At 57.7% G+C, this 17,013-nt stretch overlaps 1 protein-coding gene across 2 annotated transcripts; it reads right to left on the bottom strand.

Annotated features, from left to right (window-relative positions):
• Positions 1–2: 2 nt before the first annotated feature.
• On the bottom strand, positions 3–1,909 carry LOC309450651 (partner of Y14 and mago-like). Of its 2 annotated transcripts, XR_014186092.1 has the most exons (4): positions 1,841–1,885; positions 1,149–1,242; positions 966–1,031; positions 617–758 (listed from the first exon to the last, which is right to left on the bottom strand). XR_014186092.1 is itself a non-coding variant. In XM_082073671.1 (3 exons), exons 1-3 carry the CDS (start codon positions 1,869–1,871, stop codon positions 260–262), a joined length of 624 nt encoding a protein of 207 aa, XP_081929797.1. In that variant the 5' UTR covers positions 1,872–1,909; the 3' UTR covers positions 3–259. The 2 variants fall into 2 exon arrangements, 1 of the variants encoding a protein (XP_081929797.1); XM_082073671.1 differs by lacking the exon at positions 966–1,031 and having other exon boundaries at positions 3–758; positions 1,841–1,909.
• Between the last annotated feature and the right edge of the window lie 15,104 nt (positions 1,910–17,013).

Genomic DNA, 17,013 nt, shown 5'->3' with positions numbered 1-17,013 from the left:
GGTCACCACTGTGGTTTTATTATTGCCTGAAGGATCAAAATAAAAAGGGAGAAAGAGGCCGCAACACAAAACACAACAGGCCGGCGGGGCAGGGCCGTGGCCCCATCCCGAATAAAATTAAAAAAAACCCCAAACTCTAGATGGGAGCGGCCGGTTGGTGACACCGAGAATGACCGTTGTGGAACAAAACCGCCCAAATTGAACTGAACCCTGGGGTCGGGCAGGAACCACCCCCCAACCCCCACTGGGCCCCCCACCCTTACAAGTCCTGCTCCAGCTCCCACAGTTCCTGCTCCAGCGTTTTCCGTCTCCCCAGTTTCTCCAGCTGCTCCTTCGTTGGCTGCTTCACATCCCCGGCATCCACGCGTTGCTGCAGCTCCTCCACCTGCCGCAGCTTCTTCTTCAGGTTCTTGATTTTGCGGCTTCTCTCGGCGCTGGGGGCGTCTCCCCCCTCGGCAGGAGGGCCAGGGGGACAGCCCGGCTGTGGCGCAGCTGCGTGATTGTCCCCCGGGGGTCCCTTGTTGTCCCCTCCGGCCAGCGAGACCTTTTCCAGTGCCTGGATCAGTCCGTCTGCCTCCCGCTCCCCCTTCTCCTGCTGCTGCTTCCGTTTCTCTTTGCGTTTTAAGTTCCTTTTGGCTGTTTTAGACAGTCCCGTCTCGGCGTTGTCAGCACGGCCGGGCGGTGCTGCGGCCTCCGGGCTCAGTCCCGGTGGCAGCTCGGGTTTGCTTTTGAAAAACTTCACGTATTTGTTCTCGTACCTGCGCCAAATGAGGATTCCTGAAGGCACCGCTTCCCCCCGTGGTGACAAACCCCGTTACCAAACACCACAACCCCCCAGCACCTCCTATGTGGAGCAGCCCCCAAATCTGGCTCTTTTCTGGGGGGCTCCGCCCCCTCCCCCGCATAGCCTCCCCACATCTTGAGGCTCTCCAGGGGGAGAAGCAGGGTCAGGGGACAGTACGTACCGGCAGCACGCGACTTATGGGGGAGGGGTGGGGGGATCGGAATTGGCTCAGGCACCTGGAAAGAGACTGAGACCTCGAGACGTCACCCTTGGGGATGGAGGGGACAGGATGGGAGCTCCCCCTCCCCCAGCACAGGGAACACCCCTGTTCCCCACCCCCCCACCGTCTGTGTCCCCCACTTACACTGGCACCTCCTCCTGCGGGACGTATCCCTCCTTCACTCGCCGCTGCTTCCGCCACGTCCCGTCTGGCCGCTGCGTGGACGCGATGTACTTCCCTGCGGGGACACGGAGCGTCACGGGGGGACCATAGGATGTCCCCAGGGGGGCTGGGACATCCCACTGACCCTGCAAGGGCCCCTGGATACCCCTCCAGACACCCCACGGGTGACCTGGGACATCCCACAGCCACCCCACAGCCCAAAGACCCCCCTGGGACATCCCCAGGCCCCCCAAGACACGCCGGGGGGAGCTGGAACACCCCGCAGACCTCCCCAAACACCCCACAGGGGACCTGGGACACCCCAGAGACCTCCTGGGACCCCCTCCAGACCCCTCGGGATACTCACAAAGCCCCACGGGGGCTCCCCCTGTCCCGGGACAGGGGGACAAGGTGAGTCCAGCCCCACAGAGCCCGGAGAGGCGGGACCCGCCCCACAGCGGCCAGGACGGGTGGACAAAGCCCCTGATGGACCGGGATGGGGGGGAAAAAGCCGCCGAGGGAGCGGGACGGGGGGAAAAAAGCCCCGGGACCCCTCCCAGGCGGCGGGGCCGGGACCGGCCTCACAGACAGCGGGTGCGGGGGCGGCTCCGCGGCTCAGGGGGCGGCGGGGGCGCTGCCGCGGGGATACGGGGCCACAGCGGAGCCGCGCTCACCGGTCTCGTCAGTCACATAGGGAGTCGCCATCTTGCGAGCGCGACACACTTCCGGCCTCCCGGGCCCCGCCCCGGAACTGGAGGCAGAGACAGGAGCGGGGCGGGGCAGCGGCGGAGGAAGCGCCGCGGGGCCGGCGGCCATTTTGGTCTTAAAGGGGCAGCTCCCCGAGTGGGGGGGACGCCCCCATCCCCCCCGGCGTTCCCATGGCGACCGCAGGCCGGACCCCCCCCCCCCCCCCCCCCCCTCCATCCCTTGTGCCCATCGCCATGTGTCCAAGCCCCGTCCTGTGACCCCCCGTCCCTGGGGGGGAGTCAGGAGCGGTGTCCCGCCGTAGGAGGAAAGGCGGGGAGAGCAGGGACAAGTGTGTGTGTTCATCCCCCGTCCCCTGAGATTCAGACGGCTGCGGGTGCCGTGGGCCAGCAGAGCAAGGCGGGAGCGTTAGCCTCCCGGCACCGGGCTGGCGGGCGGCGCTGCTCGTTTCCGGGACTTGCGGCCGTCCCCGCGGCAGGGGCGCTTTCGTGCCGCGGCTCTCTGTGGCTTTTTTGTTTTGCTATGTTTGTTTTTTGTGGGCTTTTTGCAGGGTTCCCGCGACACGCGGCACGACCGCTCGCCCGGGGCTGCCGCGGCGGGTCTCAGTGTCGCCGTCCTGTGGACAAAGCGCGGTGCTGCACCCGGCCGCCCCAATGCGGTGCCGCGGCGCGCCTCAGTGCTGCCGCCCTGTGGCGAAACTCGGGTACTGCAGCGCACGGCCAGGGGGCAGAGACGCTGCTTGCCCCGAAGCAGCCAGAAGTGCCAGATAAGAAACACAAGCAGTCAGAGGTGCCAGATAAGAAACAAACGTCAGAACGGGCAGGAGCTGGGGCTTCACAGTTTTATCAGCGTTGATCTTATGACTCTGATTTTGATGCTAGTCATTTTGACTTCCATTATGCTACAGTGTTCTGTTTGGTACTGCTAGTGGGTAACAAATAATTGTGCTGTACCACAGCTCGAGATGATAATATTTTGTAGATTTATACTGCCAAAGAATTTGCAAGTATATTGAAAAGGGGGGAATTCAAGAGAAGCTGCCAAGTTAATGTATGCTGTGATGAAGTTATAGAAGATGTAGCCCTCATTAACCGGTTGACGTTTCCTTTTAAACGCGGCTGCTGGAAGCCGCGCGGCCAAAGGGCGTGGGGGTCCCGGCAGAGCAGGCGGGTGAGGATCCAGAGCGGGCCAATCAGATGGCTCGGGAGGGCTGGAGGGGCGGAGCGCTGATAGGCGGGGAGAATGGCAAGTGACGTGCGTAGGCAGCCAATGAGGTTGCCGGAGGGGCGGGCGTTGAAGTGTCCGTACTGCGCATGCCCAAATTGCGCAGTCCTCAGTCAGGTCCGACCCTGAGGCGGGCACCTGGGCGCGGAACGCGGGAAGGCGCCTCCAATAGGAGCACGGCGCGGTGGGGTGGAAAGCAGCCAATCAGAGCGCGCCGACTCAATCCCGTTTGAACAGTTGCCTGCCTGGCAAACGCGTCCGTGGTGTCTCGGCGCGGGTAGCGGGAGTTAACGGGGAAACGGGGGTCGGGGCGAGGGAGGGGAGGCTGTGGAGCGCTCATTTTGGCCTCTCCGTCCCTTTTGCCTCTCTCTCCCTCTCTCTGTGTCACCTTGTCTGGCTCCCTGTCACTGTCTTTCTCTGATAAGCTGACCTGCTCTTTGCTCTCCTTTTTTATGGATTCACAGGCTCATTCTGCTTGGAAAAGACACGTGCCATTTTAAATTTGGGGTTGGCTTCTAGGGTTTTTTTCCCCATTAGTGTAAATCGATGGCACGTTGTCCTGTGGCTCAATCCCCATTCTGTTCCATGGAGTCTTCAATTTAGGATGTTCAGGTAAGAAAGTTTGTCCTTCCAGAAAAGGAGCAGTCATTGGTAGTGCCCCCCAGCACCAAATAGCTCCTGTACTCTGCCCCATACATCCACAGTAGTGCCCCCCAGCACCATATAGCTCCTGTACTCTGCCCCATACATCCACAGTAGTGACCCCATTACCCCATGGCTCCTGCACTCTGCCCTATAGATGCCCAGTACTGCCCCCCAGCAACATCTAGCTCCTGTACTCTGCCCTATAGATGCCCAGTACTGCCCCCCAGCACCATACAGCTCCTGTACTCTGCCCCATACATCCACAGTAGTGTCCTCCAGCACCCCATGGCTCCTGCTCTCTGCCCTATAGATGCCCAGTACTGCCCCCCAGCACCATATAGCTCCTGTACTCTGCCCCATACATCCACATCATTGCCACCCAGTACCCCCTGCTCTTGCACTCTGCCCCATACATGCCCAGTAGTGCCCCCAGCACCATATAGCTCTTGTACTCTGCCCCATGCATCCATATTAGTGCCCCCCAGCAGCATATAGCTCGTGTACTCTGCCCCATACATCCACAGTAGTGCCGCCCAGCACCCCATGGCTCCTGCACTCTGCCCTATAGATGCCCAGTACTGCCGCACAGCACCATATAGCCCCTGTACTCTTCCCCATACATCCACAGTAGTGCCCCGCAGCACCCCATGGCTCCTGCACTCTGCCCCATAGATGCCCAGTAGTGCCCCCCAGCACCATATAGCTCCTGTACTCTGCCCCATACATCCACAGTAGTGCCCCCCAGCCCCATATAGCTCCTGTACTCTGCCCCATACATCCATAGTAGTGCCCCCCAGCACCCCATGGCTCCTGCACTCTGCCCTGTAGATGCCCAGTACTGCCCCACAGCACCATATAGCTCCTGTACTCTGCCCCATACATCCACAGTAGTGCCACCCAGCACCATATAGCTCCTGTACTCTGCCCCATACATCCACAGTAGTGCCCCTCCAGCATCCCATGGGTCCTGCACTCTGCCCTAAAGATGCCCAGTAGTGCCCCACAGCACCATATAGCTCTTGTAATTTGCCCCATACATCCAAAGCAGTGCCCCCCAGCACCCCATAGTGGCTCTACTCTGCTCCATAGAGCCACAGTGCAGCCCCACAGGACCCCATAGGACTCGACTCTGCCCCTTAGACCCAGAGAGCTGCCCCACAGCAGCCTGTACGTGCTGCATTCTGCCCTGTTGGTGCAACATGCTGCCCCACAGCACCACACACCTCTGTCCACCTGACCACCCTTCCCTCCTGACCACGCCTGCACTGCCCACTATGGGTGGGTCACAAGGGTCTATGGGGCGGGTGTGGGGGTCAGGGGGGCTGTGGGGTCACTGGGATTGTTGTCAGGTGAAACACCCCTGAAGAGGCTGAACCCTCTATGAGTGAGTGACCCACACAGTGACCCACAGCAGCCCATAGCCCCTCTGCCCTATAGAGTTACTGCACCCCATAGCTGCTTTTACTCTGCCCCATAAATGGACAGCACTGCTCTACAGCACCCTGTGTCTCCACTCTGCCCCATACATCACCCACAGCACCCTGTATCTTGTTTACTCTGCCCTATAGACCCACAGTGTAACCCCACAGCACCCCACAGTTCTTCTGCCCTATAGATCAACAGCACTGTCCCAGAAAACACCGTAGCTTGGTCACACTAGCCCATAGGCCAGCAATGCTGCCCCACAGCACACTGTAGCTCCTGCACCCTGCCCCATAGAACCACAGCAATGCCCCACAGTGCCCTACACATCCAGTCTGCCCTATACATCCACAGCACTGCTCTGTAGCACCATATAGTTCCAGCACTCTGCCCCATTGATATGTAGCAGCCCACAGCTACTGGGTTCTGCGCATAGATCCACATTCCTGGGTCCCCTCACCCCACCAGATGTCCTGGGTTGTGATGCTGCACAGGGCCCTGTGCACAATAGAAAATGAGGACAGCATGGCTGCTGGGCTCCACCCTGCTTGGAATCCAAGATGGCTGGGGGGGGGCTGGCAGCCCTGCTGGCACTGCCGGAGGGGCTGTTGATCTGTGCCGTGCTCAGGCGGCAGCTCCCGGCTGTATCGGCTGCTCCCATTGGCTGCCCCTGTGGCCCTGCACGTTGCCCATGGGAACAAGATGGCTGCCCTGATGGGTGGCGGTCTCGGCTGCTGTGTCCCTGCTGGTGGGCGGGGCCATGGCTGCCAAGCCTGTGCTGGAAGGGTGGGGCTGAGGTGGGCGGGGCCTGCCTAGGGTGGCCATTTTGGGGTGGTGCCCAAGGTGGGTGGTGGGACCTGTGACTCTGTTTACCCCGATGGCCATCTTGGAAAATGGCAGCGCTGTGCCGCTGCCATCCTGACATTGCTCCCCTGGGCCATGCTGGGGGATTTTTAACCTGGTTTTGGGGCCAATTCTCACCCAATAAAATAATGTTAAAAACCTTAAGTATGTGGTTTGTTCCATTTCCAGTGAGGAATTTGGGGGTGAGGTTTAGGGTTGAGGGTGGGGCTGAAAGTGTGGGTGGGGCCACTGCCAACCCCACTCCCCTCCCAAGCTGTCCCCAATGTGCCTTCCTGGAGGGGTGTGCCCCAACCAGGCCCCACCCCCTTTCCAAGCACCCCACCCTCCCAGCTGGGCTCCTCCCCCTTGACCCACACTTCCACCCCCATTGGTGGGCTCCCTGCAGGGGGTGTGGCCTACAGACCTACAACTCCTTCCCCACCCCTGCTGAGCCATGTACCCATCAGGGCATGACAGGGGCAGACAAAGCTCAGGAAGGACCAACAGAGCCAGGCAGGGCCTGAGAGCTTGAGAAAGTCCGACAGGTCTCGACACTGCCTGACAAAGCCCGACAGGGCCCGAGAGAGTTTGACGGATCCTCACAGAGCCCGACAAAGCTTGACAGAGCCCAACAGGACCCGTCAGGGCCTGACAAATCTTGTCAGTTCCTGATAGAGCCTCAATGTGTATGACAGAGCCCTGGGGGCCTCAACAGAGCCTTAGAAATCTTGACAGGGCTCAGCAGAGCCCAAGAGGTCTCGACAGAGCCCTGCAGAGCCCATCAAAGCCTGATAGAGCCTGACAGACCCCAAGAGGTCTCGACAGAGCCCTACAGAGCCCATCAAAGCCTGATAGAGCCTGACAGACCCCAACAGGTCTCGACAGGGCTTCACAAAAACCAACAGTGTCTGACAGAGCCTGACAGGAGTGCAGGTGCTGTCATTTCCAGTGAGGGTCCAGGTAATTTGATAAGGGTGGTGGGCGGGGTCTGGGGTGATTGATCCGTCCCCTTTCCCAGGGGATTGTGGGAAGGGGTGGGCGGGGCTCAGGGTATTTGAGCCCCAGTCCCCAGGTAGGGAGCTCATTCCGCTCCAGGATGGCTGTGGTGCCGGTTCTCTGCTGCTCCTTCGGCAGTCGGCAGCTTTTGAGCCGTTTAAGCTACGTGGGCAGAAGTCTTAGGAGAAGCAGAGGTGTCCGTTTGAGGGAAGAGCTTCGGGCGCAGCAAAGGTTCAGTAACAGCTGTAGTAGAAAGGTTGTTTGTCGTTATGTTTCATTTGTTGATTCAGTTCCAGGTGCTTTGCATTTTCCAGTAGTTCCTGACTACAATGAAGATGGAGCGTTGGTTATTGTATCTCCTTTTCTATCTGCTCCCTAGAAAACCTAAGTTGACATCCATACTGAGTCTCATTGTAGTTGCAATAGCAGTAACGAAGTGCAGGTGCTGTCACTTCAAGTGAGATTCCAGGTAATTTGATAAGGGTGGTGGGCAGGGCCTGGGGTGATTGATCCCTCCCCTTTCCCAGGGGATTGTGGGAAGGGGTGGGCGGGGCTCAGGGTATTTGAGCCCCATTCCCTGGGTAGGGAGCTCATTCCGCTCCAGGACGGCTCCGGTGCAGGTCCTCTGTCGCTCCTTTGGCAGTCGGCAGCTTTTGAGCCGTTTAAGCTACGTGGGCAGACGTCTTAGGAGAAGTGGAGGTGTCTGTTTGAGGTAAGAGCTTCGGGCGCAGCAAAGGTTCAGTAACAGCTGTAGTAGAAAGGTTGTTTGTCATTATGTTTCATTTGCTGATTCAGTTCCAGGTGCTTTGCATTTTCCAGTAATTCCTGACCACGATGAAGATGGAGTGTTGTTTTTTGGTTTGTATTGCTGTATTAACAGCTGTTAATATAATCTCCTATCTTAGAGTGTTTTGTCTCCAGAACCTTTGCAGCGTGCAACGGCCCCCGGTAGGTCATTCAAATGTACCTCCCGGAACTCAGCCAAGGTGAGCAATGACTCGTAGGCTACTACCGATAAATATTATTCGGGTGCCTAATCGTACGCATGTCCTTGTTTTCCTTATTGTAGGTGATGATGGAGAAAGTGACAACTGCAGGAAGATCTCCGTTAGTCCACGTCACGTTTTCCTCTGTTGAAGATGGATTTGGTCCCTTGGCCCTCTGAAAGTTAAGTGCAGGCACAAGGGCTGGGAATTGCAGGGAGGGTTTGAAGTTCTGAGATAGAAGAGGGCAGTCAGGAGCAGTCCCCTTTGGGCAGATAAATGGGGTCAGGGACCTTTACAGTGCGATGCCAGCGTGTGCCGGGCAGGGCAGCTCCAGCCCGCGTCTGTTGTCGCGTAGTTCGGGAAGCCGCCTCCCGCATGTCAGACGATCCTGGGGTATCATTGCGCTCCAGGGGCATGAAAGTCATTTCAAGTGCCATCCCGGGGTCTGGAAAGCCGGTGCCGATCAGCGTAGCACCAATCGGCTGCCAGTTTTCCTGTATCGGCAGCCGAAAGGGTGCACGGTTCTTGCATCTTGAACGTTTTCGGTCAGTTGTGTTTTACGGTGTAGTTGTGGGCTGCAACAGCAGCTCTGCTCTCTACCCATCCAGTCTAAGGGACTGGCACTTCTTCCCAGCATCTTGAAGGTTTTAAGTCTTGCAGCAGCTTCTCGTATTTGCGCCGTCTCTGTGTGTTTGCGCCGGCGCCGCCGTCTCTGTGTGTTTGCGCCAGCGCCACTGCCTCATAAGGGGCCGTGATGTTCCGCTCTTATTTTTTTCTGGGGTTGCAGTAGAGACTCCTTGCCTCACTGCTGCCTCCCTGCGGGTTCTTTTGATCGATGCAGTCTCTGGTTTGGAGTCGTTGCTGTTATAGAGCGTTTTTGGTGCTGTTGATGTGTTGTCGATAACGTTCCGAGGTGCGTCTGTCTGCGCAGGTGCACCTTTGGCTGGGAGGTGCTCTGCCCAGAGGCGTGGAGTCCGGGGTGGGTGGATGGATCTCTAGGGGTGCACGGTTGATCTGTTGACATGTTAAACTGCGCAGGCAAAGCTTGTGCAGTCATCTGGGATGGAGTAGCCGTGGGCAGGGGAGCGGACTGTCCCTTTGCCAGTGTTTTAGAGACTCAGTTAGAGCTTCTGGTGGGATTCCTAAACAGAAAGCAGACCTGTGGAATGGTCAAGCTGTTGATGAGCATCTGGGTGACTTGTTGAATACCTTGATTTCAGGTGCAGAGGGACAACTTGGCCTGGAAGAGCGACGGAGGAGGCGAGCCGTGCGCCGTAAGCAGGTGGGTCGGTGCGTGGCGCCAGAGGGAAGCTGTGCCGTGTGGCTCTCGCTGAGCCTGGTCGTTTTCTCTGTTTCCTAGGTGTTCCTGTAGACAATGAAGAGGAACCCGGCGATGCAGGAAGACGGCCGTTCGCACACGTGGCGTTTTCATCCGTTGAAGATGGATTCGGTCCCTTGGCCCTCTGAAAGCTAAGTGGAGGCACGGGGGCTGGGAAGGGGCTGGGAACCACAGGGAGGGGGGTAAAGTTCTGGTAAGGGATAGGGCCGTCCAGGAACAGTCCCCTTTGGGCGGGTAAAGGGCCCAGGGAACTTTACAGTGTGACGCCAGCGTGTGCCGGGCAGGGCAGCTCCAGCCTGTGTCTGCGTTGTGTAGTTTGGGAAGCCTGCCTTGTGCCTGTCAGATGATCCTGGGGTCTCGTTGTGCTCAAGGGGCACAACGTGCCTTTCAGGTGCCATCCCGGGATCTGGAACTCCAGTGCCAATGGGCTTGGTGCCAATTGGGTGCTGGATTCTTGTGTCATCAGCCAAAAGTGTGGATGGTGTTTGCATTTGGGACGTTTCTGGTCAGTTGTGATTTATGGCATCGTTCTGGGCTGCATCATCAGCAGCTCTGCTCTCTGCCCATCCAGTCTAAGGGACTGGCACTTCAAGATGCTGGGAAGAAGTTCTTGGTCTTGCCGCCGTCTCTGTGTGTTTGCGCCAGCGCCGCCGTCTCTGTGTGTTTGCGCCAGCGCCGCTGTCTCCTAAGGGGCCGTGCCGTTCGGCTCTTATTTTTTTCTGGGGTTGCAGTAGAGGCTCCTCGCCTCACCGCTGCCTCCCTGCAGGTTCTTTTGGTCGATGCAGTCTCTGGTTTGGAGTTGTTCTTGTTATAGAGCGTTTTTGGTGCTGTTGATGTGTTGTCTATAATGTTCTGAGGTGTGTCTGTCTGCGCATGTGCACCTTTGGCTGGAGCTGCTCTGCCCGGAGGCGTGGAGTCAGGGGTGGGTGGACGGAGCTCTAGGGGTGCGCGGTTCATCTGTTGACATGTTAAACTGCGCAGGCAAAGGTTGTGCAGTCATCTGGGATGGAGTAGCCGTGGGCAGGGGAGCGGACTGTCCCTTCCCCAGTGTTGTAGAGAGTCAATTAGAGCTTCTGGTGGGATTCCTAAACAGAAAGCAGACCTGTGGAATGGTCAAGCTGTTGATGAGCATCTGGGTGACTTGTTGAATACCTTGATTTCAGGTGCAGAGGGACAACTTGGCCCAGAAGAGCGACGGAGGAGGCGAGCCGCGCGCCATAACAGGTGGGTCAGCGCGTGGCGCCAGAGGGAAGCTGTGCCGTGTGGCTCTCGCTGAGCTTGGTCGTTTTCTCTGTTTCCTAGGTGTTCCTGTAGACAATGAAGAGGAACCCGGCGATGCAGGAAGACGGCCGTTTGCGCACGTGGCGTTTTATCTGCTGAAGATGGATTCAGTCTCTTGGCCCTCTGAAAGCTAAGTGGAGGCTGGGGGGCTGGGAAGGGGCTGGGAACCGCAGGGATGGGGGTAAAGTTCTGGTAAGGGAAAGGGCCGTCCAGGAACAGTCACCTTTGGGCAAGTAAAGGGTCCAGGGAATTTCACAGTGCGATGCCAGCGTGTGCCGGGCACGGCAGCTCCAGCCTGTGTCTGCGTTGTGGTGTAGCTCGGGAAGCCTGCCTTGCGCCTGTCAGACGATCCTGGGGTCTCGTTGTGCTCAAGGGGCACAACGTGCATCTCGGGTGCCATCCCGGGATCTGGGTGCCAGTGCCAATTGGCTTGGTGCCAATTGGGTCCTGGATTCTTGTGTCATCAGCCAAAAGTGTGGATGGTGTTTGCATTTGGGATGTTTTCGGTCAGTTGTGATTTATGGTGTTGTTCTGGGCTGCATCATCAGCAGCTCTGCCCTCTACCCATCCAGTCCAAGGGACTGGCACTTCAAGATGCTGGGAAGAAGTTCTTAGTCTCTGTGTGTTTGCGCCAGCGCCGCCGTCTCATAACGGGCCGTGCCGTTCGGCTCTTATTTTTTTCTGGGGTTGCAGTAGAGACTCCTCGCCTCACCGCTGCCTCCCTGCAGGTTCTTTTGATCGATGCAGTCTCTGGTTTGGAGTCGTTCTTGTTATAGAGCGTTTTTGGTGCTGTTGATGTGTTGTCGATCATGTTCTGAGGTGCGTCTGTGTGCACACGTGCGCATTTGGCTGGAGCTGCTCTGCCCGAAGGCGTGGAGTCAGGGGTGGGTGGACGGAGCTCTAGGGGTGCACGGTTGATCTGTTGATGTGTTAAACTGCGCAGGCCAAGGTGGTGCAGTCATCTGGGAAGGAGTAGCTGTGGGTAGGGGAGCGGACTGTCCCTTCCCCAGTGTTTTAGAGACTCAATTAGAGCTTCTGGTGGGATACCTAAACAGAAAGCAGACCTGTGGGATGGTCAAGCTGTTGATGAGCATCTGGGTGACTTGTTGAATACCTTGATTTCAGGTGCAGAGGGACAACTTGGCCTGGAAGAGCGACGGAGGAGGCGAGCCGTGCGCCGTAAGCAGGTGGGTCGTTGTGTGGCGCCAGAGGGAAGCTGTGCCGTGTGGCTCTCGCTGAGCTTGGTTGTTTCTCTGTTTCCTAGGTGTTCCTGCAGACGCTGAACAGGAACCCGGTGATGCTGGAAGATCCCCGTTAGCACACGTGGCGTTTTCATTCGTTGAAGATGGATTCGGTCCCTTGGCTCTCTGAAAGCTAAGTGGAGGCTGGGGGGCTGGGAATCACAGGGATGGGGGTAAAGTTCTGGCAAGGGAAAGGGCTGTCCAGGAACAGTCCCCTTTGGGCAGGTAAAGGGACCAGGGAACTTTACAGTGCGACGCCAGCGTGTGCCGGGCACGGCAGCTCCAGCCTGTCTGCGTTGTGGTGTAGCTCGGGAAGCCTGCCTTGCGCCTGTCAGATGATCCTGGGGTCTCGTTGTGCTCAAGGGGCACAATGTGCCTCTCGGGTGCCATCCCGGGATCTGGAACACCAGTGCCAATTGACTTGGTGCCAATTGGGTCCTGGATTCTTGTGTCATCAGCCAAAAGTGTGGATGGTGTTTGCATTTGGGATGTTTCTGGTCAGTTGTGATTTATGGTGTTGTTCTGGGCTGCATCATCAGCAGCTCTGCTCTCTACCCATCCAGTCCAAGGGACTGGCACTTCAAGATGCTGGGAAGAAGTTCTTAGTCTTGCAGCAGCCTCGTGTGTTTGTGCCAGCGCCGCCGTCTCTGTGTGTTTGCGCCAGCGCCGCCGTCTCTGTGTGTTTGCGCCAGCGCCGCCGTCTCTGTGTGTTTGCGCCAGCGCCGCCGTCTCTGTGTGTTTGCGCCAGCGCCGCTGTCTCCTAAGGGGCCGTGCCGTTCGGCTCTTATTTTTTTCTGGGGTTGCAGTAGAGGCTCCTCGCCTCACCGCTGCCTCCCTGCAGGTTCTTTTGATCGATGCAGTCTCTGGTTTGGAGTTGTTCTTGTTATAGAGTGTTTTTGGTACTGTTGATGTGTTGTCAATCATGTTCTGAGGTGCGTCTGTGTGCACACGTGCACATTTGGCTGGGAGCTGCTCTGCCCGGAGACGTGGAGTCGGGGTGGGTGGACGGAGCTCTAGGGGTGCACGGTTAATCTGTTGACAGGTTAAACTGCGCAGGCAAAGGTGGTGCAGTCATCTGGGATGGAGTAGCTGTGGGCAGGGGAGCGGACTGTCACTTCCCCAGTGTTTTAGAGACTCAATTAGAGCTTCTGGTGGGATTCCTAAACAGAAAGCAGACCTGTGGGATGGTCAAGCTGTTGATGAGCATCTGGGTGACTTGTTGAATAACTTGATTTCAGGTGCAGAGGGACAACTTGGCCTGGAAGAGCGACGGAGGAGGCGAGCCGTGCGCCGTAAGCAGGTGGGTCGTTGCGTGGCGCCAGAGGGAAGCTGTGCCGTGTGGCTCTCGCTGAGCTTGGTTGTTTCTCTGTTTCCTAGGTGTTCCTGTAGACATTGAAGAGGAACCCGGCGATGCAGGAAGACGGCCGTTCGCGCACGTGGCGTTTTCATCCGTTGAAGATGGATTCGGTCCCTTGGCTCTCTGAAAGCTAAGTGGAGGCTGGGGGGCTGGGAATCACAGGGATGGGGGTAAAGTTCTGGTAAGGGAAAGGGCTGTCCAGGAACAGTCCCCTTTGGGCAGGTAAAGGGACCAGGGAACTTTACAGTGCGACGCCAGCGTGTGCCCGGCAGGGCAGCTCCAGCCTGTCTGCGTTGTGGTGTAGCTCGGGAAGCCTGCCTTGCGCCTGTCAGATGATCCTGGGGTCTCGTTGTGCTCAAGGGGCACAATGTGCCTCTCGGGTGCCATCCCGGGATCTGGAACACCAGTGCCAATTGACTTGGTGCCAATTGGGTCCTGGATTCTTGTGTCATCAGCCAAAAGTGTGGATGGTGTTTGCATTTGGGATGTTTCCGGTCAGTTGTGATTTATGGTGTTGTTCTGGGCTGCATCATCAGCAGCTCTGCTCTCTACCCATCCAGTCCAAGGGACTGGCACTTCAAGATGCTGGGAAGAAGTTCTTAGTCTTGCAGCAGCCTCGTGTGTTTGCGCCAGCGCCGCCGTCTCTGTGTGTTTGCGCCAGCGCCGCCGTCTCTGTGTGTTTGCGCCAGCGCCGCCGTCTCTGTGTGTTTGCGCCAGCGCCGCTGTCTCCTAAGGGGCCGTGCCGTTCGGCTCTTATTTTTTTCTGGGGTTGCAGTAGAGGCTCCTCGCCTCACCGCTGCCTCCCTGCAGGTTCTTTTGATCGATGCAGTCTCTGGTTTGGAGTTGTTCTTGTTATAGAGTGTTTTTGGTACTGTTGATGTGTTGTCAATCATGTTCTGAGGTGCGTCTGTGTGCGCACGTGCACATTTGGCTGGGAGCTGCTCTGCCCGGAGACGTGGAGTCGGGGTGGGTGGACGGAGCTCTAGGGGTGCACGGTTAATCTGTTGACAGGTTAAACTGCGCAGGCAAAGGTGGTGCAGTCATCTGGGATGGAGTAGCTGTGGGCAGGGGAGCGGACTGTCACTTCCCCAGTGTTTTAGAGACTCAATTAGAGCTTCTGGTGGGATTCCTAAACAGAAAGCAGACCTGTGGGATGGTCAAGCTGTTGATGAGCATCTGGGTGACTTGTTGAATAACTTGATTTCAGGTGCAGAGGGACAACTTGGCCTGGAAGAGCGACGGAGGAGGCGAGCCGTGCGCCGTAAGCAGGTGGGTCGTTGTGTGGCGCCAGAGGGAAGCTGTGCCGTGTGGCTCTCGCTGAGCTTGGTTGTTTCTCTGTTTCCTAGGTGTTCCTGTAGACATTGAAGAGGAACCCGGCGATGCAGGAAGACGGCCGTTCGCGCACGTGGCGTTTTCATCCGTTGAAGATGGATTCGGTCCCTTGGCCCTCTGAAAGCTAAGTGGAGGCACGGGGGCTGGGAAGGGGCTGGGAATCACAGGGATGGGGGTAAAGTCCTGGTAAGGGAAAGGGCTGTCCAGGAACAGTCCCCTTTGGGCAGGTAAAGGGCCCAGAGAACTTTACAGTGCGATGCCAGCGTGTGCTGGGCAGGGCAGCTCCAGCCTGTGTATGCGTTGTGGTGTAGTTTGGGAAGCCTGCCTTGCGCCTGTCAGACGATCCTGGGGTCTCGTTGTGCTCAAGGGGCACAACGTGCCTCTCGGGTGCCATCCCAGGATCTGGAACGCCAGTGCCAATGGGCTTGGTGCCAATTGGGTGCTGGATTCTTGTGTCATCAGCCAAAAGTGTGGATGGTGTTTGCATTTGGGATGTTTCCGGTCAGTTGTGATTTATGGTGTTGTTCTGGGCTGCATCATCAGCAGCTCTGCTCTCTACCCATCCAGTCCAAGGGACTGGCACTTCAAGATGCTGGGAAGAAGTTCTTAGTCTTGCAGCAGCCTCTCTGTGTGTTTGCGCCAGTGCTGCCGTCTCTGTGTGTTTGCGCCAGTGCCGCCGTCTCTGTGTGTTTGCGCCAGTGCCGCCGTCTCTGTGTGTTTGCGCCAGTGCCGCCGTCTCTGTGTGTTTGCGCCAGTGCCGCCGTGTCATAAGGGACTGTGCCGTTCGGCTCTTATTTTTTTCTGGGGTTGCAGTAGAGACTCCTCACCTCGCTGCTGCCTCCCTGCAGGTTCTTTTGGTCAATGCAGTCTCTGGTTTGCAGTTGTTCTTGTTGTAGAGCGTTTTTGGTGCTGTTGATGTGTTGTCGATCACGTTCTGAGGTGCATCTGTGTGCGCACGTGCACATTTGGCTGGGAGCTGCTCTGCCCGGAGGCGTGGAGTCAGGGGTGGGTGGACGGAGCTCTAGGGGTGCACGGTTGATCTGTTGACATGTTAAACTGCACAGGCAAAGGTTGTGCAGTCATCTGGGATGGAGTAGCTGTGGGCAGGGGAGCAGACTGTCCTTTCCCCAGTGTTTTGGAGACTCAATTAGAGCTTCTGGTGGGATTCCTAAACACAAAGCAGACCTGTGGAATGGTCAAGCTGTTGATGAGCATCTGGGTGACTTGTTGTATACCTTGATTTCAGGTGCAGAGGGACAACCTGGCACGAAAGAGCGACAGAGGAGGTGAGCCGTGCGCTGTAAGCAGGTGGGTTGTTGCGTGGTGTCAGTGGGAAGATGTGCCTTGTACCTTTATACTGTGTGCTCGCTCTGCTTAGTGAGCTTGTTTTCTTGGGTTGCTGTAGATGTTGAGGAGGAAGGCGGCGATGCTGGAATATCCCTGTTGGCGCACGTGGCGTTTTCATCCATTGAAGATGGATTCGGTCTCTTGGCCCTCTGAAAGCTAAGTGGAGGCTGGGGGGCTGGGAAGGGGCTGGGAACCGCAGGGAGGGGGGTAAAGTTCTGTTTGGGGCAAGAGTCATCCAGGAACAGTGCCCTTTGGGCAGGTGAAGGGGCCGGGCGATTTCACAGTGTGATGCCAGCGTGTGCCGGGCAGGGCAGCTCCAGCCAGTGTCTGCGTTGTGGTGTAGTTCGGGACGCCTGCCTTGCGCCTGTCAGACGATCCTGGGGTCTCGTTGCGTTCGAGGGACACGAAAGGCGTCTCGGGTGCCGTCCCGGGATCTGGAACGCCGGTGCTGATTGGCGTAGTGCCAATTGGGTGCTGGTTTTCCCATATTAGCAGCTGAAAGCGTGGCAGGTCATGGCGTTTTGGATGTTTCTGGTCAGTTGGTGTTGCTGAGGGCTGCGTCGGCAGCTCTGCTGTCTACCCATCCAGTCTCAGGGACTGGCACTTCTTCCCAGCATCTTGAAGTTTTTAAGCCGTGCCGCCGTCTCTGTGTGTGTTTGCGCCAGCGCCGCCGTCTCTGTGTGTGTTTGCGCCAGCGCCGCCGTCTCTGTGTGTGTTTGCGCCAGCGCCGCCGTCTCTGTGTGTGTTTGCGCCAGCGCCGCCGTCTCTGTGTGTGTTTGCGCCAGCGCCGCCGTCTCATAAGGGGCCCTGACTTACAGCTCATTTGTTTTCTGGGGTCACAGTGGAGGCTCCTTGCCGCACCAGTGCCTCCCCCCAGGTTATTTTGATCAATGTGTGTCTGGTTTGGAGTCGTTCTCATCGTTGGGAGTTGTCGGTGCCGTTGCCATCGTGTGGTCCATAACATGCTGTGGAGCGTCTGTCTGCGCACGTGCGCATTTGGCTGGAGCTGCTCTGCCCGGACACGTGGAGTCAGGGGTGGGTGGGCGGAGGTCTGGGAGTCCATGGTTAACCTGCTGATGCGTTAAATGCGTAGGCAGAGGTTGTGCAGTCTTGTGGGATGGAGTAGCTG

Source organism: Streptopelia decaocto (assembly GCF_964273445.1).
Source record: "Streptopelia decaocto genome assembly, chromosome: 27".
NCBI lineage: Eukaryota > Metazoa > Chordata > Aves > Columbiformes > Columbidae > Streptopelia > Streptopelia decaocto.
The sequence above is the reverse complement of the archived record's forward strand: the minus strand, read 5'-3'. Positions and strand labels throughout refer to the sequence as shown.